Genomic DNA, 15838 nt, shown 5'->3' with positions numbered 1-15838 from the left:
ATGTCATGCACAATTTGCAGGTATATTGTAACCCACAAATCACCAAAAAAAGCTTCGATTTGGTTATAGGTTAAACTGAAGATGTAATTTACTTAAGTGGGACCTGGATGAGATGCTTAGAGCTCTCATTCTACCAATTATGAGACTTCAGAGAGAGAAATGGCACAGCTACAGTTCACATGCTTTGATCCTCTTAACCCACCCCTCCATTCATGTTACGATTTAACTGCAGGTGATCTTGCATGCTTTTTGAACAAGGGCCTTTTGAGAGGGAAAAAAAACAACAGAAAACAACAGACACACCACAATAAAACCTCTGAAACTTCTCCCTTTTTATGTATGAGGGAATGTATCCAAGACTCTTCTTGCTCTATGTTAATTTGCTGCCAGCAGAACAGTCTGGTGTAGAAGCGGGGGTCGCAGCACTTGGGTAGGAGACCAACAGCCCCCTATCATCACCACAAACCAGTCTGTCTGGAGCCAGGTCTGAAGCCCTTCCAGAGAGAGTGTAATAAAAATTATGATTGATGTGTAACCTGAAAAGCAATAATTTATTGAAAATCACAGATAAGCTACAAGCATTGACACATAAATATTAGCAAACACTAACTTCATTTAGGGTATAATAGATTTACATACAATGCATGTGCAAGAACCTAGACAAAGAGGCCAGAGCACTGGATAAGCTACTTAGTAGTACCAGTTCTCTGCAAATTAGACAGATGAAAGTTTACTGATTTAAAACTGACTGAGTGCCACTAGGTTCAATACAACAGTATAATAATGAAATTGAAATGGTCTTATAAACTGCAGTTCTAAGTTCTGTTGGGTCAATCAAAATTCATTAATGCATTCAAGTGCAGACTCTGTGCCTTAAATCTCTTTTAGATTAAAAGATAATTTAGAGCATAAGGCCTCATCTTAATTTCATACAAAATCCTCGTGCTAGATATCCTCTGGTTCAAGCCCAGTATCAGCTGCATGACCCAAAGTAATTAAGATGTAGAAGGATGATCAACACACATGCAAGAATTTTAACCAGTATTGCTTGATAATCTTTAGTACTGTCCGGAAATTTGCTTTTAACTTCAGCACTTGCTGCCTTTGTGCTTCAAGAACTTTATACACTCCAAAGCAGTGTCTTCAATGGAGTTTGATGAACCAGTAAGATTTGCAGCTAAGTAGGGCATAACACCTGATGTCATTTGATTGAAGTAACACACCTGTTTAAATAAAAAAATAAATAAAAAAATAAAAACCCTATGGACTGCAATAGTTAGTCATTTTTTTTCAGACCCTAGATGAGTATCCAAGTTTTTATGGAGGAGAACAGAAGTGCATAGTGCTTTTAGGCAGTGGAAACTGAAGGCACGAATTAGCAAAAACAACATGTCTTTTTTTATAATCCTTTGAGGATCTTAGTGTCTGTCCTCACTACTGGCAGGGCCTCAAGCATATAGGTGAATGTACACAGCAATGCAGCAGGAAACACTGCCTAACTTGTAAACTGCATCACAGAATTGTAGAATCATACAATGTTCGAAGTTGGAAGGGCCCCACAAGTATCACTGGGTCCGACTCCTATAGATGTGCTTTATGAACAAAGCTGTTGTCTGAAAAAAAGAATCCCAGCCACTGACAGATGCTGTTTTCAGACACCCATTTTCTTAAATTAAAACGTTGTATCTTTCCCATGGAAAAGTATAGAAGAGAGGGACACTGCCATTCGTCCAGGAATGGGGTTCAGATTGCATAATTTCTGATATATAAAACCAAGCATTTAATCTGAACTAATTCCTTGGGATTCCTCTGAAGGCAGACAGGCACTGAAAGACACCATGCCTTCTAGAAGCTTATTTTAGGACTGATTGAACTACCCTCCAAAAGTCCCAGTCCTTCTTCAGTGCTGCGTTTAACTTCATTCCTAACTTTCAGATTGGCCAAAGGTGAGCAAAACAAATTTCACTTTGTGGAATAAAGAACATCTTTGATAACCAAACTGAAGTCTGGGGAAACCGACTCATTTATTTTGTTGTGTTTCTGCTGTTCTAGACTGCCAGCGCAAATGAGATTATATGCACATGTAATGCCACAGGAAGGAAGGCACGGCTGAGGCCTGAAGAGCTACTCACCGTACAGGAGCTGTCGCTGTCACTGTAGATCTGGAATCCTGCACAAAGGATTTCACTTCTGCAGTATTCTGGAGAAGGCGGCTTAGACGTGAGGGTAACTGACTTTACAGCTACTACATAGGGTTCACTGCAGTGCAAGGGGAGGAATCAAACATTTTTTTCAACAAGATAATAAAAAATGCATGTAAAGGGCTAAAAATATAGAGTATGAATTTTTTCTTTGAGAAGCATGAATAGCTATACCAAAGACGTCATTTTTATACAAAGGCAAACAAGATCCTGTATTTTAAAGGCTTATTAAAAGGCTCAGTTCTCTTGCATCTCATTAAGGCTTTGTCACAGACTCCAATCAAGAAGACTTCTGTGTAAAGCCACAGAACCACCACCCATGTACAACACCCCCTTTTTTTTTTTTTCTTTTTCTTTTTCTTTTTCTTTTTCTTTTTCTTTTTCTTTTTCTTTTTCTTTTTCTTTTTCTTTTTCTGTTTCTGTTTCTGTTTCTTTTTCTGTTTCTTTTTCTTTTTTTTTCTTTTTCTTTTTTCTTTTTCGTTTTCTTTTTTTTTTCTTCATTTATTCTGCTCTCCAGGAACCAAGTTCACAGGAACAGGGCCTAGGAGCAACCCTTACTAAGGGCATGTGGAGTATGGCCCCAGCAAAGGTAAACTCCCAGATGTAGGGGGGAAAAAAGCATGGTACAGAACACTATTTACAAGCAATGTTCTGTTAACATAAAGAATTACTAAATACAAGAAAATAAAGTGGTAATAAAGAATGATAAGCACAAAATAGACCAAATGGTCCCATTTATCCATGTTTCATTATGCAAGAACAAAAGGAAACCTAATGAAAAAGAAAAATCAATGTACGTTAAACCAATCACCTGAATTTTTAAACCATGTTCAGCAGCAATGTTTACTGATAAAATAAATGCATCACACTGAGGTTTCAAGAAAGGCCAAACATTTCATTGAGAAAAAATTCTCCAGGATTACATTAAATAGGAACAAAGTCTCTTAAAGAAACTCCTAATCATGGGCTTTAGCACATTGACAGAGCCTCCAGGATATGTTTTTTTCCAAATTTTCTGTTTGGAATTCTGACCTGTTTTCTCTTAGGATGGATCGTTCCTGAAGAGTCACTATCAAAGAAGCAACACTGGACTATGCTCTAAGTCTATGATGCTCTCAATTCACTTCATTGCTTCTTCCCTTTGCAAAATAATTCTGGTTGTGCAGACTAAGGCATCAACAGATATTTTAAATCAACTACTAATCCAATGTCTTAAAAAAATAAATGACATTTTTGTCACCAAACAACAGGTATGATAGAGGTCAGCAGTAATCAAAACTGTGGCTCCAAAGCACTTACAGTTCAGCTTGAAATTGTATGCTCACCTGGGCTTACAAGGTTGCCTTTGAGACACAAGAATCACAAAGTCCCGGGGTTTATGGCCAGTCATGGGTGGAGACGTAACATAATATATCTTCTCATCTTCGTTCACAGCCTGTAGGACCTCACAAGTTCTGTAAATACATTTAATACACACACATGCTGGACCTGTCATATGCAAGAGCATCTCTTATGAAAAGCACAGTACCAACATATATTCCAGCCTGAAATTCAGCACATGGTCTTCCTGCAGAGGCAGTGTCCTGGTTGTGTCAGCAGACATACGGTTTATTTTCTTTCAGGACTTTTCAGCTCCTCACACTGCACTGCCAACAAGGAGTCTGGGGGTGCCCAAGGAGCTGGGAGGGGACGCAGCCAGGACAGCTGGCCCCAACTAGCCAAAGGGATGTCCCTTACCATGTGCCATCATGTGGGACAATAACACTGGGGAAGAGTTGGCCAGGGGTGGTGGGAGGACACTGCCCGGGCTCTGGCTGGGCATTGTTCAGTGAGTAGTGAGCAAATGCACGGTGCACTTGCTTTGTACGTTCTTTTATCGTTATTATTATTTTCCCTTCCTTCTCTGTCCTATTAAACTGTGTCTCAACACCCGAGTTTTACCTTTTTTTTTTTTTTTTTTCCAGTTCTCTCCCCCATCCCACTGTGGAGGCAGGGGAGGGGAGCGGGCAAACGGCTGTGTGGTGCAGAGCTGCCTGCCCAGTTAAACCACAACAGGCAGCAAACTTAAGAGAGGAATAAGGAGTGAAAACCTGAGTTTTTCTGCAATGCCTCATCTGACACCACATCTATATCCCACAAAATTGTTCAGAAGTGCTGCAGGGTGTTGGAACAAAGTCTAAAAAGCTTCTCATATACTACCCATTTCTACTTGGAATGACATTAGCTTGCATGACATAATACCTGCTGTTTGACCAAACATTGTCCATCTGACATACCAAAGGTGCAATAGTCAGAAAATATTAGCAAAATTTTATTCAAGGTTGTGTTCTGCTGTGTTCAAAAGGTGCCACCCGGTAGGACATACTCTTTCACTCTCTTGGAAGTACTGATCACTCTCTCTTAGTTTTCAATACTGAAAAAAACCTCAGTGTTATCCTTTGCACTGGCAGTAACTAATTTCACTTCAGCTTCTACTGCCTTAGCAATAAACACTGCTGAATTTGTATTCCATTTTGACTAGTAAATTGGGCTTCATGGTAGTCATAAGAAATCTGAGGTTTTGGCTTTAGATATGGAAAAGCAACGTAACATTTCTTCAGATTTCTTTTTTTTTTAAGCCATAAATGCAGAAGATGATGTTGATTCTTAAATATTCTTAGGTCTCCTCTTACTTTCTAATAAAAATCTTTCAGGACAGAATAACTAGTAGAAAAAGCTTCTATGTCAGGAAAATATTCACCTAATCAAACTGGTATCATATCAATTCCCTTGTCTCTAGTCATTATTCTACACCATGTAAGGTAGATTAAAAACGCCTTTTACAGCTAGTCTGAAACCCATTCCAATTTAGACACACTTTATAAGATGTAATTTTTCTTAAAAAGTGAATTTTGAAGATCCCCATTTCTTGATTTCTCACTTTGACTGTATGGTGAAGCTGAGCATCAGCATCCTAAACAGCACAAACATGAATGAGTCCACAGCTTTGCCTTACTTCTTACAGACAGCGTTCACCATTTTTCCACCTCAAGTTATACACAACCTACTCAAGTTAACCCTTTTAAGAAACATAGGTTTAGGCATGGAATTTTGTTCGTTTTAGTATAGGGTAACCCCTGTCACATCTCTTTTGACAGTCCAGGGCAACCCTATTGAGAAATTATTTTATTTTATTTTTGAGGGAAAAAAACAATCTATACTTTGACTAATGAACCTTTAATGTCAGCTCCGTACAGCAATTTCTTCTTAATTAGGTGGAAAAGTGTCAACATCTCAAAAAATATTTGTCTCGGAAAAGGTTAGTTGTCAGTGGATTAGAATAGTCTTAAATAAAGGTAAGTTCTTACAAGAAATGTTTGTCCCATTGTTGACGGCATGTGAAGTCAGACAAAAGGGAGAAAGCTACATGTGATGGTATCTTCACTTGCATTTCTACTTTGAGTGACAAGACATCACGCTCCTCATGAGTCCATATTTTTATCTGGAAAAGTGAACAACATATTAAAACCAAAGGGTGACTGCTATAAATATTTTAGCACTTTTAAATGTTACACATTTAGGACTTAAGCAGATTTTCTCAACTACATATGAAACTGTATCTGACAGATGAAAGGCAGATAAGTATTCAAGACTAGTTTTACATTAAAATACAGCACAACACAAAATCAAATATACTGGTAGCATAGTGAGATCACACAGTTCTAATTGCATCAGGTTAGGGCTAACTGAATTACCTTCTAAGTGGGAATGACTGATCAAAAGGCCATATCCAAACCCCTTTTTCACACTTTTTGGATATAGTCTATAAATACCCTAAGTACTGCAGGTGCCTTAGAAAAAAACAGAGTTATTTCAGTGCATTTTTCTTTTGTCAGGACCATGTAAGCTGGCATCGCTTTCATACACAACAGCAGATACACTTAGCAATGAAGGAAAAAGCTTCTTCTTGGCCTTGCTATATATAGAAAGTCTCCTCACAGAGGTGAATTTTGGACTCCTTACAGTCCAAAAGCTAAGGGGACAACCTCGGGACCTCATGCAACACTTCTGTGAATTTGGCATCACGACCAGTAACGGGTGATTAGACTTTTTAAACGTAGGCAAGTACTGATCCAGAATTCTACCATTTTCTAACTAGTCCCTTGAGTCAGGCTGAGTTACAATAATAAGGCATAAATACAGGAGAGTAAGAGAAGATAACATACAATTTTTAGGAAGGAATGGAAGAAACTTCTTTTAGGTAGGTTTTTCTGGTGGAGTGGTGATGGTTACTTAAAGCTTTTCAGAAATTGTAAACTTCAGAGTAGAATTCACTGGATTGGGGCACTGGTGAGCAGCAGCAAGCTGGAGTGTTTTTTTTGACATGGTTCCATACGACATCCTAATCTCTAATTTGGAGAAATATGGATTTGAAGGGTGGACCATCCAGTGGATAAGGAATTGGCTCAATAGCTGCACCCAGAGAGTGGTGGTTGATGGTTCTATGTCCAAGTGGAGGCCAGTGATGAGCAGTGTCCCTCAGGGGTCTGTCTTGGGACTGGTGCTTTTCAGTATCTTCATCAATTACAAAGACTATGGAATTGAGTGCACGCTCAGCAAGTCTGCGGATGACACCAAGCTGAGTGGTGCGGTTGATACCAAAGAAGGAGGGATGCCATCCAAAGGGACCTGGACAGGATGGAGAAGTGGGCCCACGTGAACTGAATGAGGTTCAATAAGTCCAAGTGCAAGGTGCTGTACCTGGGTCGGGGCAATCCCGGACATGAGCACAGACTGGGAGAACTCATTGAGAGCAGTCCTGCAGAGAAGGATTTGGGGGTTCTGGTGGATGAAAAGCTCGACATGAGCCAGCAGTGAGCACTTGCAGCCCAGAAGGCCAACTGTGTCCTGGGCTGCATCAACAGAGGAGTGTGGACCTCTTAGACTGAGTCCAAAAGAGGGCTACAAAGATGATCAGAGGGCTGAAGCACCTCTCCTGTGCAGAAGTCTTAGAGATCTGGGAATGTTCAGCTTGGAGAAGAGAAGGCTCCGGCAGACCTCATTGCAGCCTTTCAGTACTTAAAGGGGTCTTATAAAAAGGATGGAGAAGGACTCTTTAGCCGGGTAGATAATGACAGGACAAGGGGGAATTGTCTTAAACTAAAAGAGGATAGATTTAGATTAGACATTAGGAAATTCTTCAGTGTAAGGGTAGTGAAGCACTGGAGCAGGTTGCCCAGAGAAGCTGTGGATGCCCCATCCCTGGCAATGCTCAAGGCCAGGCTGGATGGGGCCTCGACCAACCTGATCTAGTGGGCGGCGCCCCTGCCTATGGCAGGAGGTTGCAGTTAGATATATTTCAGGTCACTTCCAACCCAAGCCATTCTATGATTCTGTGCTTCCCAAAGTTGAATCTGATGTCTTAATTTTCTTCTCAAATATTAGAAAGTTTTAACAGATTTTCATTTCTAAGTAATAAAAAATTCATAAGCTTCTTTATCTCTCCTGCTCTTTTTTTGTTATACCAAAAAAATAACAGTCTTTTGGTTTACTGAACATTTATAAAACAACACAGATTTTGTATGTTTATGTATTTTCATGTTTTGGGATAGGGAAAAAAAAAACACAACATAGAATAATCCAGCAAGCATCTTCCTGAATTAAAGTTTTGGTGGAAAACAAAAGGCCAAGCTCTCCAGAAACCAGCTATAGGAAACATAGATCAATAATCCTATAAGGCATAGAAGAGAAATCATGTTCTCTTCAGAGTCTTCTGGACTTCAAAATCACAAAATAAAGTAGAAGGTGCAGCTTTTAAAACACCTTTCAATACAGTGAACACTGGCAAAGCTAGGTTATTATATAGGCCTAGAAGTCTTGTAGCTATGTGTCAAAGGGCTCACAGTACCTCCTCCTACTTTCAAAACCTTTCAATCAACTTGGGATCACTCCAGGGAAAAGGGCACAAATCCTCATCCTACAGAGAAGCACGTGCTGCTTTGCACAATCTACCTACTAGAATACTCAACCCAAAATATAGTTCAGTCTTTGACAATCTTGTTTTGGATAGTACAACTGTCTTCATGTAGAGCACTGATCAGCAGTACTACTGATTTTTACTGTTTGTTTTTTATCCTCTTCCCCAGAGAATATTTTGTGGACACCGAAGACTTTGTCTGACTGGAGACACTGCTATGCTTTTTTATCAGAGAAACCTAAGCAATTGTTCTGTGCCTATGCCACTGAATACCCTAAGCAAAAGGATCAAGACACATGACCTAGTTTGCAATGCGTCAGCAGTGCAGAGAACAGAAGACAGGTATGACTGATGTGCCTGAGGAGGCCTGCAGTGCTTAAGGAAACATAACGAAATGTTCTAAGCAAGATTTGGTTTCTTAAGAGATATTTGCTAGTGTCAAGGGTTACAAAAGTGACAGAATTGAGCGTGGAACTGTGACAAGTGACCAAGCCAACATTTGATAAGACAGTAAATTTAATTACCTGAAGCTGCAAGAAGCCATTCTTGGAGCTGCCTCTCTATCACTATTTAGCGACTCGAACACACATCTAAACTTGACTGGAGGAGCTGTGAAGTCCCAGATTGGTTTCGCTCACATTTCCTTCTCCAAAGGAGAAATCTCATCCACCTAGTGGGTTAACTTGGAGGTAATCACAAATATATACGGGGACAAGAATAACCTCTGCCTGCTGCTGACATCCACACTGTCAGCAGGTTACATTTCGCCTGCAAGTAGATGCTAAGTAAGAGGAAAGATAAGGCTTATTATGGAATCAGTGGTACGCCACAATCAAAGTGGCCTACATCCAGAATTAGGATTTGCTATCACCGGTCACTGCATACATCCTTACAGAAAAAGAAATGGTACTGTGCTACCCTGGATGCTTGCCACTTCTCTAAGGACTATGTAATTATTGGCAATACCAGGTTACGCAGAAAGGTCCAGCAGAATGGGAATGGATGGCTGCTCTCTGTCCACTGACAGCATCAGTGCGAGTTGCATCTCACATCCTGCCTAAGCCAAGATTTTGTTGGCTTTAAGGTACCTACTTCAATTAGATTAACAAACAGCTAGAAATAGCTGCTCAAGATCTTCCATCAGAAAAGAGCTGACTTAGAGAAATATCTTACCATCAGGACTATTTCAAGGTATCGAAAATGGAGAAAGTTGCAAATTGAAACAGTATTACTAATACTGGAAGCTACCTGATGGCTTGCTGAGAGAGAGAAATCACATCATCACATCATGCTCTTTCAAATGTCATCCAGAATGTGCATGGGTGTGGTTTTTTGTATGAAGCAATTTTGTCACAACATTTCTTGTCATTCCTATTACACGTTTCAAGCATTTAGAATTAAGAAAGAGAACAAGATTTAGGCAATTCCAGTGGAGGCAGAAAGGAAGTTTCACATGCATAACAATGATGCTTTACCAGAGGTTTGAAAATAATGTTAAATGTTTCAATCTGACCATTTAAGCTTGCTTACTCAACCATGAGTGCTGTCTGTCATTTACTTGGCACAGCTACTGAAAGTTTTTAACCACTGGAACAACCTACACATGGAACTAGCAGATTTGCCACAGCTGAAATTCATTCCTTCCATATATATATGCTCTTACATAAGTTGTCTATTGATCAGATGCAAGAAGCAGTAGGTGAAGTTTCATAGCCTGCGACGTGCAGGAGGTCAGACTAAAAGATCCTAACAGTCTCTTCTTGTAGTCTTGAGCTGAGAAAATAAGGAAACCTTAAAGAAAACAAGGTGACTGGTAGCTTTGAGCTAGCAGAAGGAAGATAAGGGATGAAAGGTAAAAGGTAAAAAACAAGGAGAAAAACAGCTGTGGGAAGATTACAGACCGACTTTGCTCATTAACGGTCATTAACATATTAAAAAGACACCCATCAAAATGCTAAAGTATGCTAACATGAGATTTGGTGCCCCTCCCTCTCTGGTCCTCTGTAATGCACAAACTCAGTAGAGGTAAGTTATGTCACCTGCCAACTGGCAGTAGCCACTTAGAACAATCTCAAGATACTGCCTGCTGCTTAGAAATATCTCCTATGATGTAAGGGTGACAAAGGCAGCATATTATAGACTGCTACACACATTTTGCTGATCATATTGCTTATGAGAAGCCCAACAGATTCTCAACAACATTGCCTAAGCAGAGATATCCAAGCTTGGTGTTTCACTAGAATCAAAGAATTTGGCAAAACCACAAAGGCAGTTCAGTTGTGTCAAAGAAAATGCTTCACAAAAGTAAGGTGTAGTTTTGTTTTCGTTTTTACATTCTACTTTATGGTTGCTCAACAAGCCCAATGAGTTGCTGTCAAACCTGCCCTTTTGGGATCTCAAGTCTAAGGTTTACCAGCCATGCAGACTGTCTCAGGAGAGAAGCTTCCAGGTTGAACACTGCTCTGGACAAACAGCTTTGCAACCTGTTGGGGTAACTACAGGAGTTTTGTTTTTATATACTAGCCACAGTAAAACCAAACATTGCCAAGCCAACGTATTTATTTACAAATGCAAAATGTTGCTTTTCTCCACCCACCTCTTATGCTAAAATATAATTAAGTGGCTGTGCAGCTGTTCCACAGCTATGTACTTACATGCTCTAGCATACTGGTTATTTCCCATCCTTGTTTTGCTGCCAGGTGTGTCAGTGCGGCTACATTGCTGTAACTCACATATGCCTGAAATGTAAGATACATTTCTGAAAATCAAGGGATAAAGGTAGATTTCACTAAATACTCCAGGAATGAGACGCTCTTTTTCTATCATTACCCCTGAATCACAAACAAATGTGTATTTTCCCATAAGTGTTTTCCTTCCAGAAAATATGGTCCAGTAGTTTCTGAATTAAATACTTTCAATAGCTAGATTATGTGCTCACATGGCTGACGGCAAAACAACCCTAATTAAACAACAAAATACCACTTCAGGCTTCTCCAATTATATAGCATCACAGAAAAACTGTGACCACTGGAGAGATAATACAGGTAACCCCTGAGACCACTAAATTAATGGTTTTGTCCATTTTCCTCCTAAGTAATTAAAATCTACTGGAAATTTAACCTCTTCATTGCTATCAACCTGTGGTCTATCATGGCAGCTGCTTTACAAAGCAGGCTCAGGGCAGAGAAAGTGCAAACATATATATTATATATGCTTGACTACACTGGATGGAGTTCTCTTTTAAGCACTGTACAAAGAGAACAGAGCTTTAGAGTCTTTAATGACAAGTTTTAATGTAATACCAAATAAATCTAAGTAACCCATTTTTAACATTGCGTGCATAGTTATATTCATTGTCTTGCAGAAAAGAAATGCTGCATTTGCAGGATTCAAACTCCATTCATGGAGATGCCACTGATAACAACAAATCCCTCTCCGTAATATAATTCTCAATTATTTATTTAGTTTCATATAAAGACCTGGTAAAATTTCTGGGAGCCACTGGGAACTTGTATACAAATAAAATTTAACCACAGAAACTCCATGCTGGTTTCTGCAACATTTAGGGTGTGTACAAATCCACCTAAGTTCAGATTCATCACTGTTTACTTTATGGCACAAGCACATTCTATGGCCTATCATGTCCAAGACAGAAACGTACCACATATTTTCACTTCTGTTTCCCACAAGAATGAAGTTTACATTATTTCACTGTTCCTGTCTCTTGGTATTGCCATGTCTCTTCCCCCACTTTTAGCATTCATTACTAGTGATAATAAAACCCCACAAGTTTTGAAAAATTCAGTGGGAAAAAGCAAACATGTTCCTCTACAGTAGTATTAAACTTTCTAAAAGCTGGGCACACTGGAACATAAATCTTCAGGAGACCTGTCTTCATTATAACTCTGCTGCTTAAGGGACAACTTGTTATAAGATTCTGTCTTAGAGACACATTTTATGTTCTGTATGAAACTCACTCTTAAATCAGCAGTTAGGCATCAACACTTTTTTCGGAAGGACAAACTGTGTTAATCTTATCACACACTGCTCCATTCTTCCATGACTACCACGACACTTAAGTACAGCAGGTCCAGTTTGGAAACTGACACAATCTGTACAACTGTTTTACATACCCCAAAAGTTTACAATTACACCATTTTATGCAGGTAGACAACAGGACACAATTTAAAGATTACCTGGTTGCTTGTCTCCCAGGGGTCAGATGGTTTGTCTTCTTTAGCAAAGAGCATACATTTTCTAAAACAAAGTTCAAAAGCAAAATAATAGAAGGGTTATTTACACTTTCTTCTGTGTGTGCTAAAATCAAACACTTCTACAGGTTTAAATGTCTTCTAAATGCTTTACAAATATTTTATCAATTTTCACTTGCAATGTGGAATCGTGAATTGCAACATGAATTTTTCACTTGCAATAACTCCTTTTTCTTCACAAGCGTGACTGGGAAACTAAAAAGCATAAAGAACAAACTGTTTATGGGGTGAGTTGCCCCTAATAATTTCAATGCAACTCAAGCAAAGTGGTCTAGAAAAATAGGCAACGTAACAGTTATGTTTGAGCAGACACTGACTTCTTAACAAATGATCACTTTTTCTGGACATATTAAAAAATATATAAGTTTTCAAAATCAAGTTTTGTTTGTAGCCCAACTGTACCTGGCTAGTCGAATTCTCCTTCGGGCAATGGCTCCATGGTACCGCCTCACACTGTCCTTTATCAAAAGTAAGCCAGAGACAGTGACACATCTGATTATTTTACGGCACACACAAAAACAAACTGACTAAAAATATTACAGATGGACAAATGCCAGGGATGCATTACAAATAAATAAAGAACTGTACTCTGTATGTTGGACTTTCCCCATCTTAACCTGAGTCAGTGTTTTACTTTTGACTTGACAATATACCCTTAAATTTGCAAAAACAATCCAATAAAAAAAAAGTTGTATCACAGTAGCATACTCCCAGCACTTCGGTCCTGAAGCAGGGGCAGCCAGACAGGGCATCACAACATATTCCACTCCTTCTTGCGTGTGCCACCTAACAAATCCAATTCACTATCATCTAGTGTTCAAAGCATGCTAGAGGTATGGACAAATTCTGATTTAAATGCACACTCATCTTGTGCACAAAGCAAGTGCGTTGCAAACAGATGTGGCCTGCCGTTCAAGGTAGCAGGTCTTTCCCTTCCCTTACTCCGACAGAGTGAATTTTTTCTGAAGTATGGAAGTGACCAAGAGCATACACTACATCAAACTGTATCAAAGGTGAGTAAGACTTCCTATTCTGAATGATATACAACTTCAGAAAGTACTTTTTCTTTGCTTTTAGGAGCTGACACACAGATTCTCCTGCAATAATCTGTATAGATACTAATCTGTATCTCCAGATTACTATATTTTAACCTTCTTTAAAACACAGACTATCTAATACTTTCAGATGCCACTTTCAGTCAAACGACCACCGTTTAAACTATCTTCAGCCAAGTTTAAACCAACAAGTTTAACCCATTTGGAGCATATACTCTGTTTCTCCCAGACTGGCCTACTTGACTGTGAAGGAATTGGAATGTTCCTATTCTGACAGTTTGTGGATGACCGTCTAATCAGGTCTTGAAGGGTAGCACTGCTTTTCTGGCACAAGTTAAGCTGTTGTGGTTTTTTGTTTGTTTGTTTTTTTCCCTCTGTTTTAAAAGAGGAAGGGTCAGACAGTCTATCCTCTGGAAACAGTCTATAATAGGCAGTAATGAACCTTACAGCTTCACCTGGTACATAGGATATCTTGATTTATTTGCCCAGCTGGCATCCTACAAAATGTAAAGACAATGATGTTGAATAATTATTTCATTTCTGCCTTTGCTGGCTTTCTAAAAATCGAATTCATTGGAGCATTAAGTTAATGACAGGTGATATCACAGCAAATACTTCAGCAAGAGTATTCACACTGTTCTGATTGCTTAGTGAACTTCTTTCAGGTTCACTTGCTTCTATCTCCATGCCAAAGGAACTGGAAAGCCTGCCTATGTCATGTGATTTGTTTCCCATGGACTTCTCACTAACTCTATTCCTCATCTTCCTTAAGGGTTTCTAAAAATAACTGTTCATTTAACACTTCAGAATTTTGTCAGTTTCTTGCTGCCGGGGCATTTTCTACAGTCAGTGGAGACTATACAAGACAGATGGAGAATCTGCAACTGGTAGATTCTTCCTCCCTCTCCATCCACTAACTACAGAAGTTCAAATGACGACTACCCTCCGCACTCCTCAGTTTTGGACATCTGAAGTTAATAATCATGAATTTCTCACTCAAAGACAAACATTTCATTTACAGGCTTTCTCTTCTGCAAGAAGATGCATTTCAGTGAACAGCCTCAGTTAGTCTTTGCTTTTCCAGCAAGGCTATAGTAGCCAGCTGTGGGACAGGCAGTGTGCTGGGTTGGACCACACTGTTGCATGTATGCATTCATCCTCATCCTGAGGATAAAAGCTGACCTTTGTAGTAGGTTTAACTCCAGGGAAGATGAGCAGTTCTCCTTTGTCATTCACAGCATTAAAAATGAGAAATGCACTGTTAATATGCCGTGCTTGGTCCTTGATCCATTCTTCACAGTTATAAGCCTCAACGCGGACACCAACCTCGACACTGAAATAAGAGTTGAGATTAATTACTGAACTACCACAAGTGATGCAGAAGCAGCTCTGAGACAAACTAAAAAGGACTGTTATATAGCTTCCTGTGTGCAGGAAGCCTTACTCAAATACTTTCTGCAGCATACAAAATAAATTACTCGGTCTGGACAGACACATTTTAGAAATAAAACAAAGGACAAATGGCATGAGTAAAAACAGAAGAAAGTGAGCTAAGTAGCAAAATATGAACACTAGTGTGCACAATGTGTGAGCACATAGCGAAAGTGAACAATACAGCATTGATGTGACATTCAGCAGAAGCACAGCATGAAGGGGCTATCCTGGCTATACGGACTAGGGGATGAGAGGCTTAAGAGCAGCCCCATAGAAAGGGATCTGGGGGTTCTGGTCAACAGCAAGTTGAATGTGAGCCAGTGGTATGCCCTGGCAGCCAGGAGGGCCAACCTTACCCTGAGGGGCATCAGGCACAGCACTGCTAGCTGGTTGAAGGGAGGGTCCTTCTCTCTTCTGTGCTGTGCAGCCTCACTTCCAGTACTGTGTGCAGTCTTGGGCACCACAATATGAGGACATAAAACTATTAAGGGTGTCTAAAGGAAGGCAACTAAGACGGAAAAGGTCTCGAAAGCAAGATGTATGAGCTGCAGCTGAGGTCCATTGGTTTGTTCAGCCCAGAGCAGAGCAGGCCGAGGGGAGGCCTCATGGCGGCCTGCAGCTCCCTCACGAGGGGAGCGGAGGGGCAGGCGCTGAGCTCTGCTCTCGGGGGACAGCGACAGGACCCGAGGGAACGGCATGGAGCTGGGACAGGGGAGGGTCAGGCTGCATGTTAGAGACAGGTTCTGCACTCAGAGGGTGGTTGGGCACTGGGACAGGCTCCCCAGGGCAGTGGGCACAGCACTGAGCTGCCGGAGTTCAAGAAGCGTTTGGACAATGCTCTCAGACGTAGGGTCTGGTTTTCGGGTGGTCCTGTGTGGAGGCAGGAGTTGGACTTGATGATCTTCATGGGTCCTTTGAAAC

The 15838-nt window shown here is 40.2% G+C and overlaps 1 protein-coding gene across 2 annotated transcripts in view; it reads right to left on the bottom strand.

Moving 5' to 3' along the window:
• Positions 1-532: 532 nt before the first annotated feature.
• Positions 533-15838, bottom strand: part of ACOT12 (acyl-CoA thioesterase 12) — a 34404-nt gene continuing 19098 nt past the window's right edge. For both annotated transcript variants that reach the window (XM_083817191.1, XM_083817190.1), the window contains 8 exons: positions 14666-14816; positions 12831-12886; positions 12354-12414; positions 10812-10895; positions 5549-5682; positions 3527-3655; positions 2133-2259; positions 533-1223 (listed from right to left, as the gene is read on the bottom strand). In XM_083817191.1, the coding sequence (XP_083673317.1) occupies positions 1089-1223; positions 2133-2259; positions 3527-3655; positions 5549-5682; positions 10812-10895; positions 12354-12414; positions 12831-12886; positions 14666-14816 (877 nt within the window). In that variant the 3' untranslated portion in view covers positions 533-1088. The remainder of the gene's footprint in view (positions 1224-2132; positions 2260-3526; positions 3656-5548; positions 5683-10811; positions 10896-12353; positions 12415-12830; positions 12887-14665; positions 14817-15838) is intronic.

This window comes from Anser anser (assembly GCF_964211835.1).
Source record: "Anser anser genome assembly, chromosome: Z".
In the NCBI taxonomy this organism is placed as follows: domain Eukaryota; kingdom Metazoa; phylum Chordata; class Aves; order Anseriformes; family Anatidae; genus Anser; species Anser anser.
Note: the sequence above shows the minus strand (reverse complement) of the source record. Positions and strands in the feature narration are given on the sequence as shown.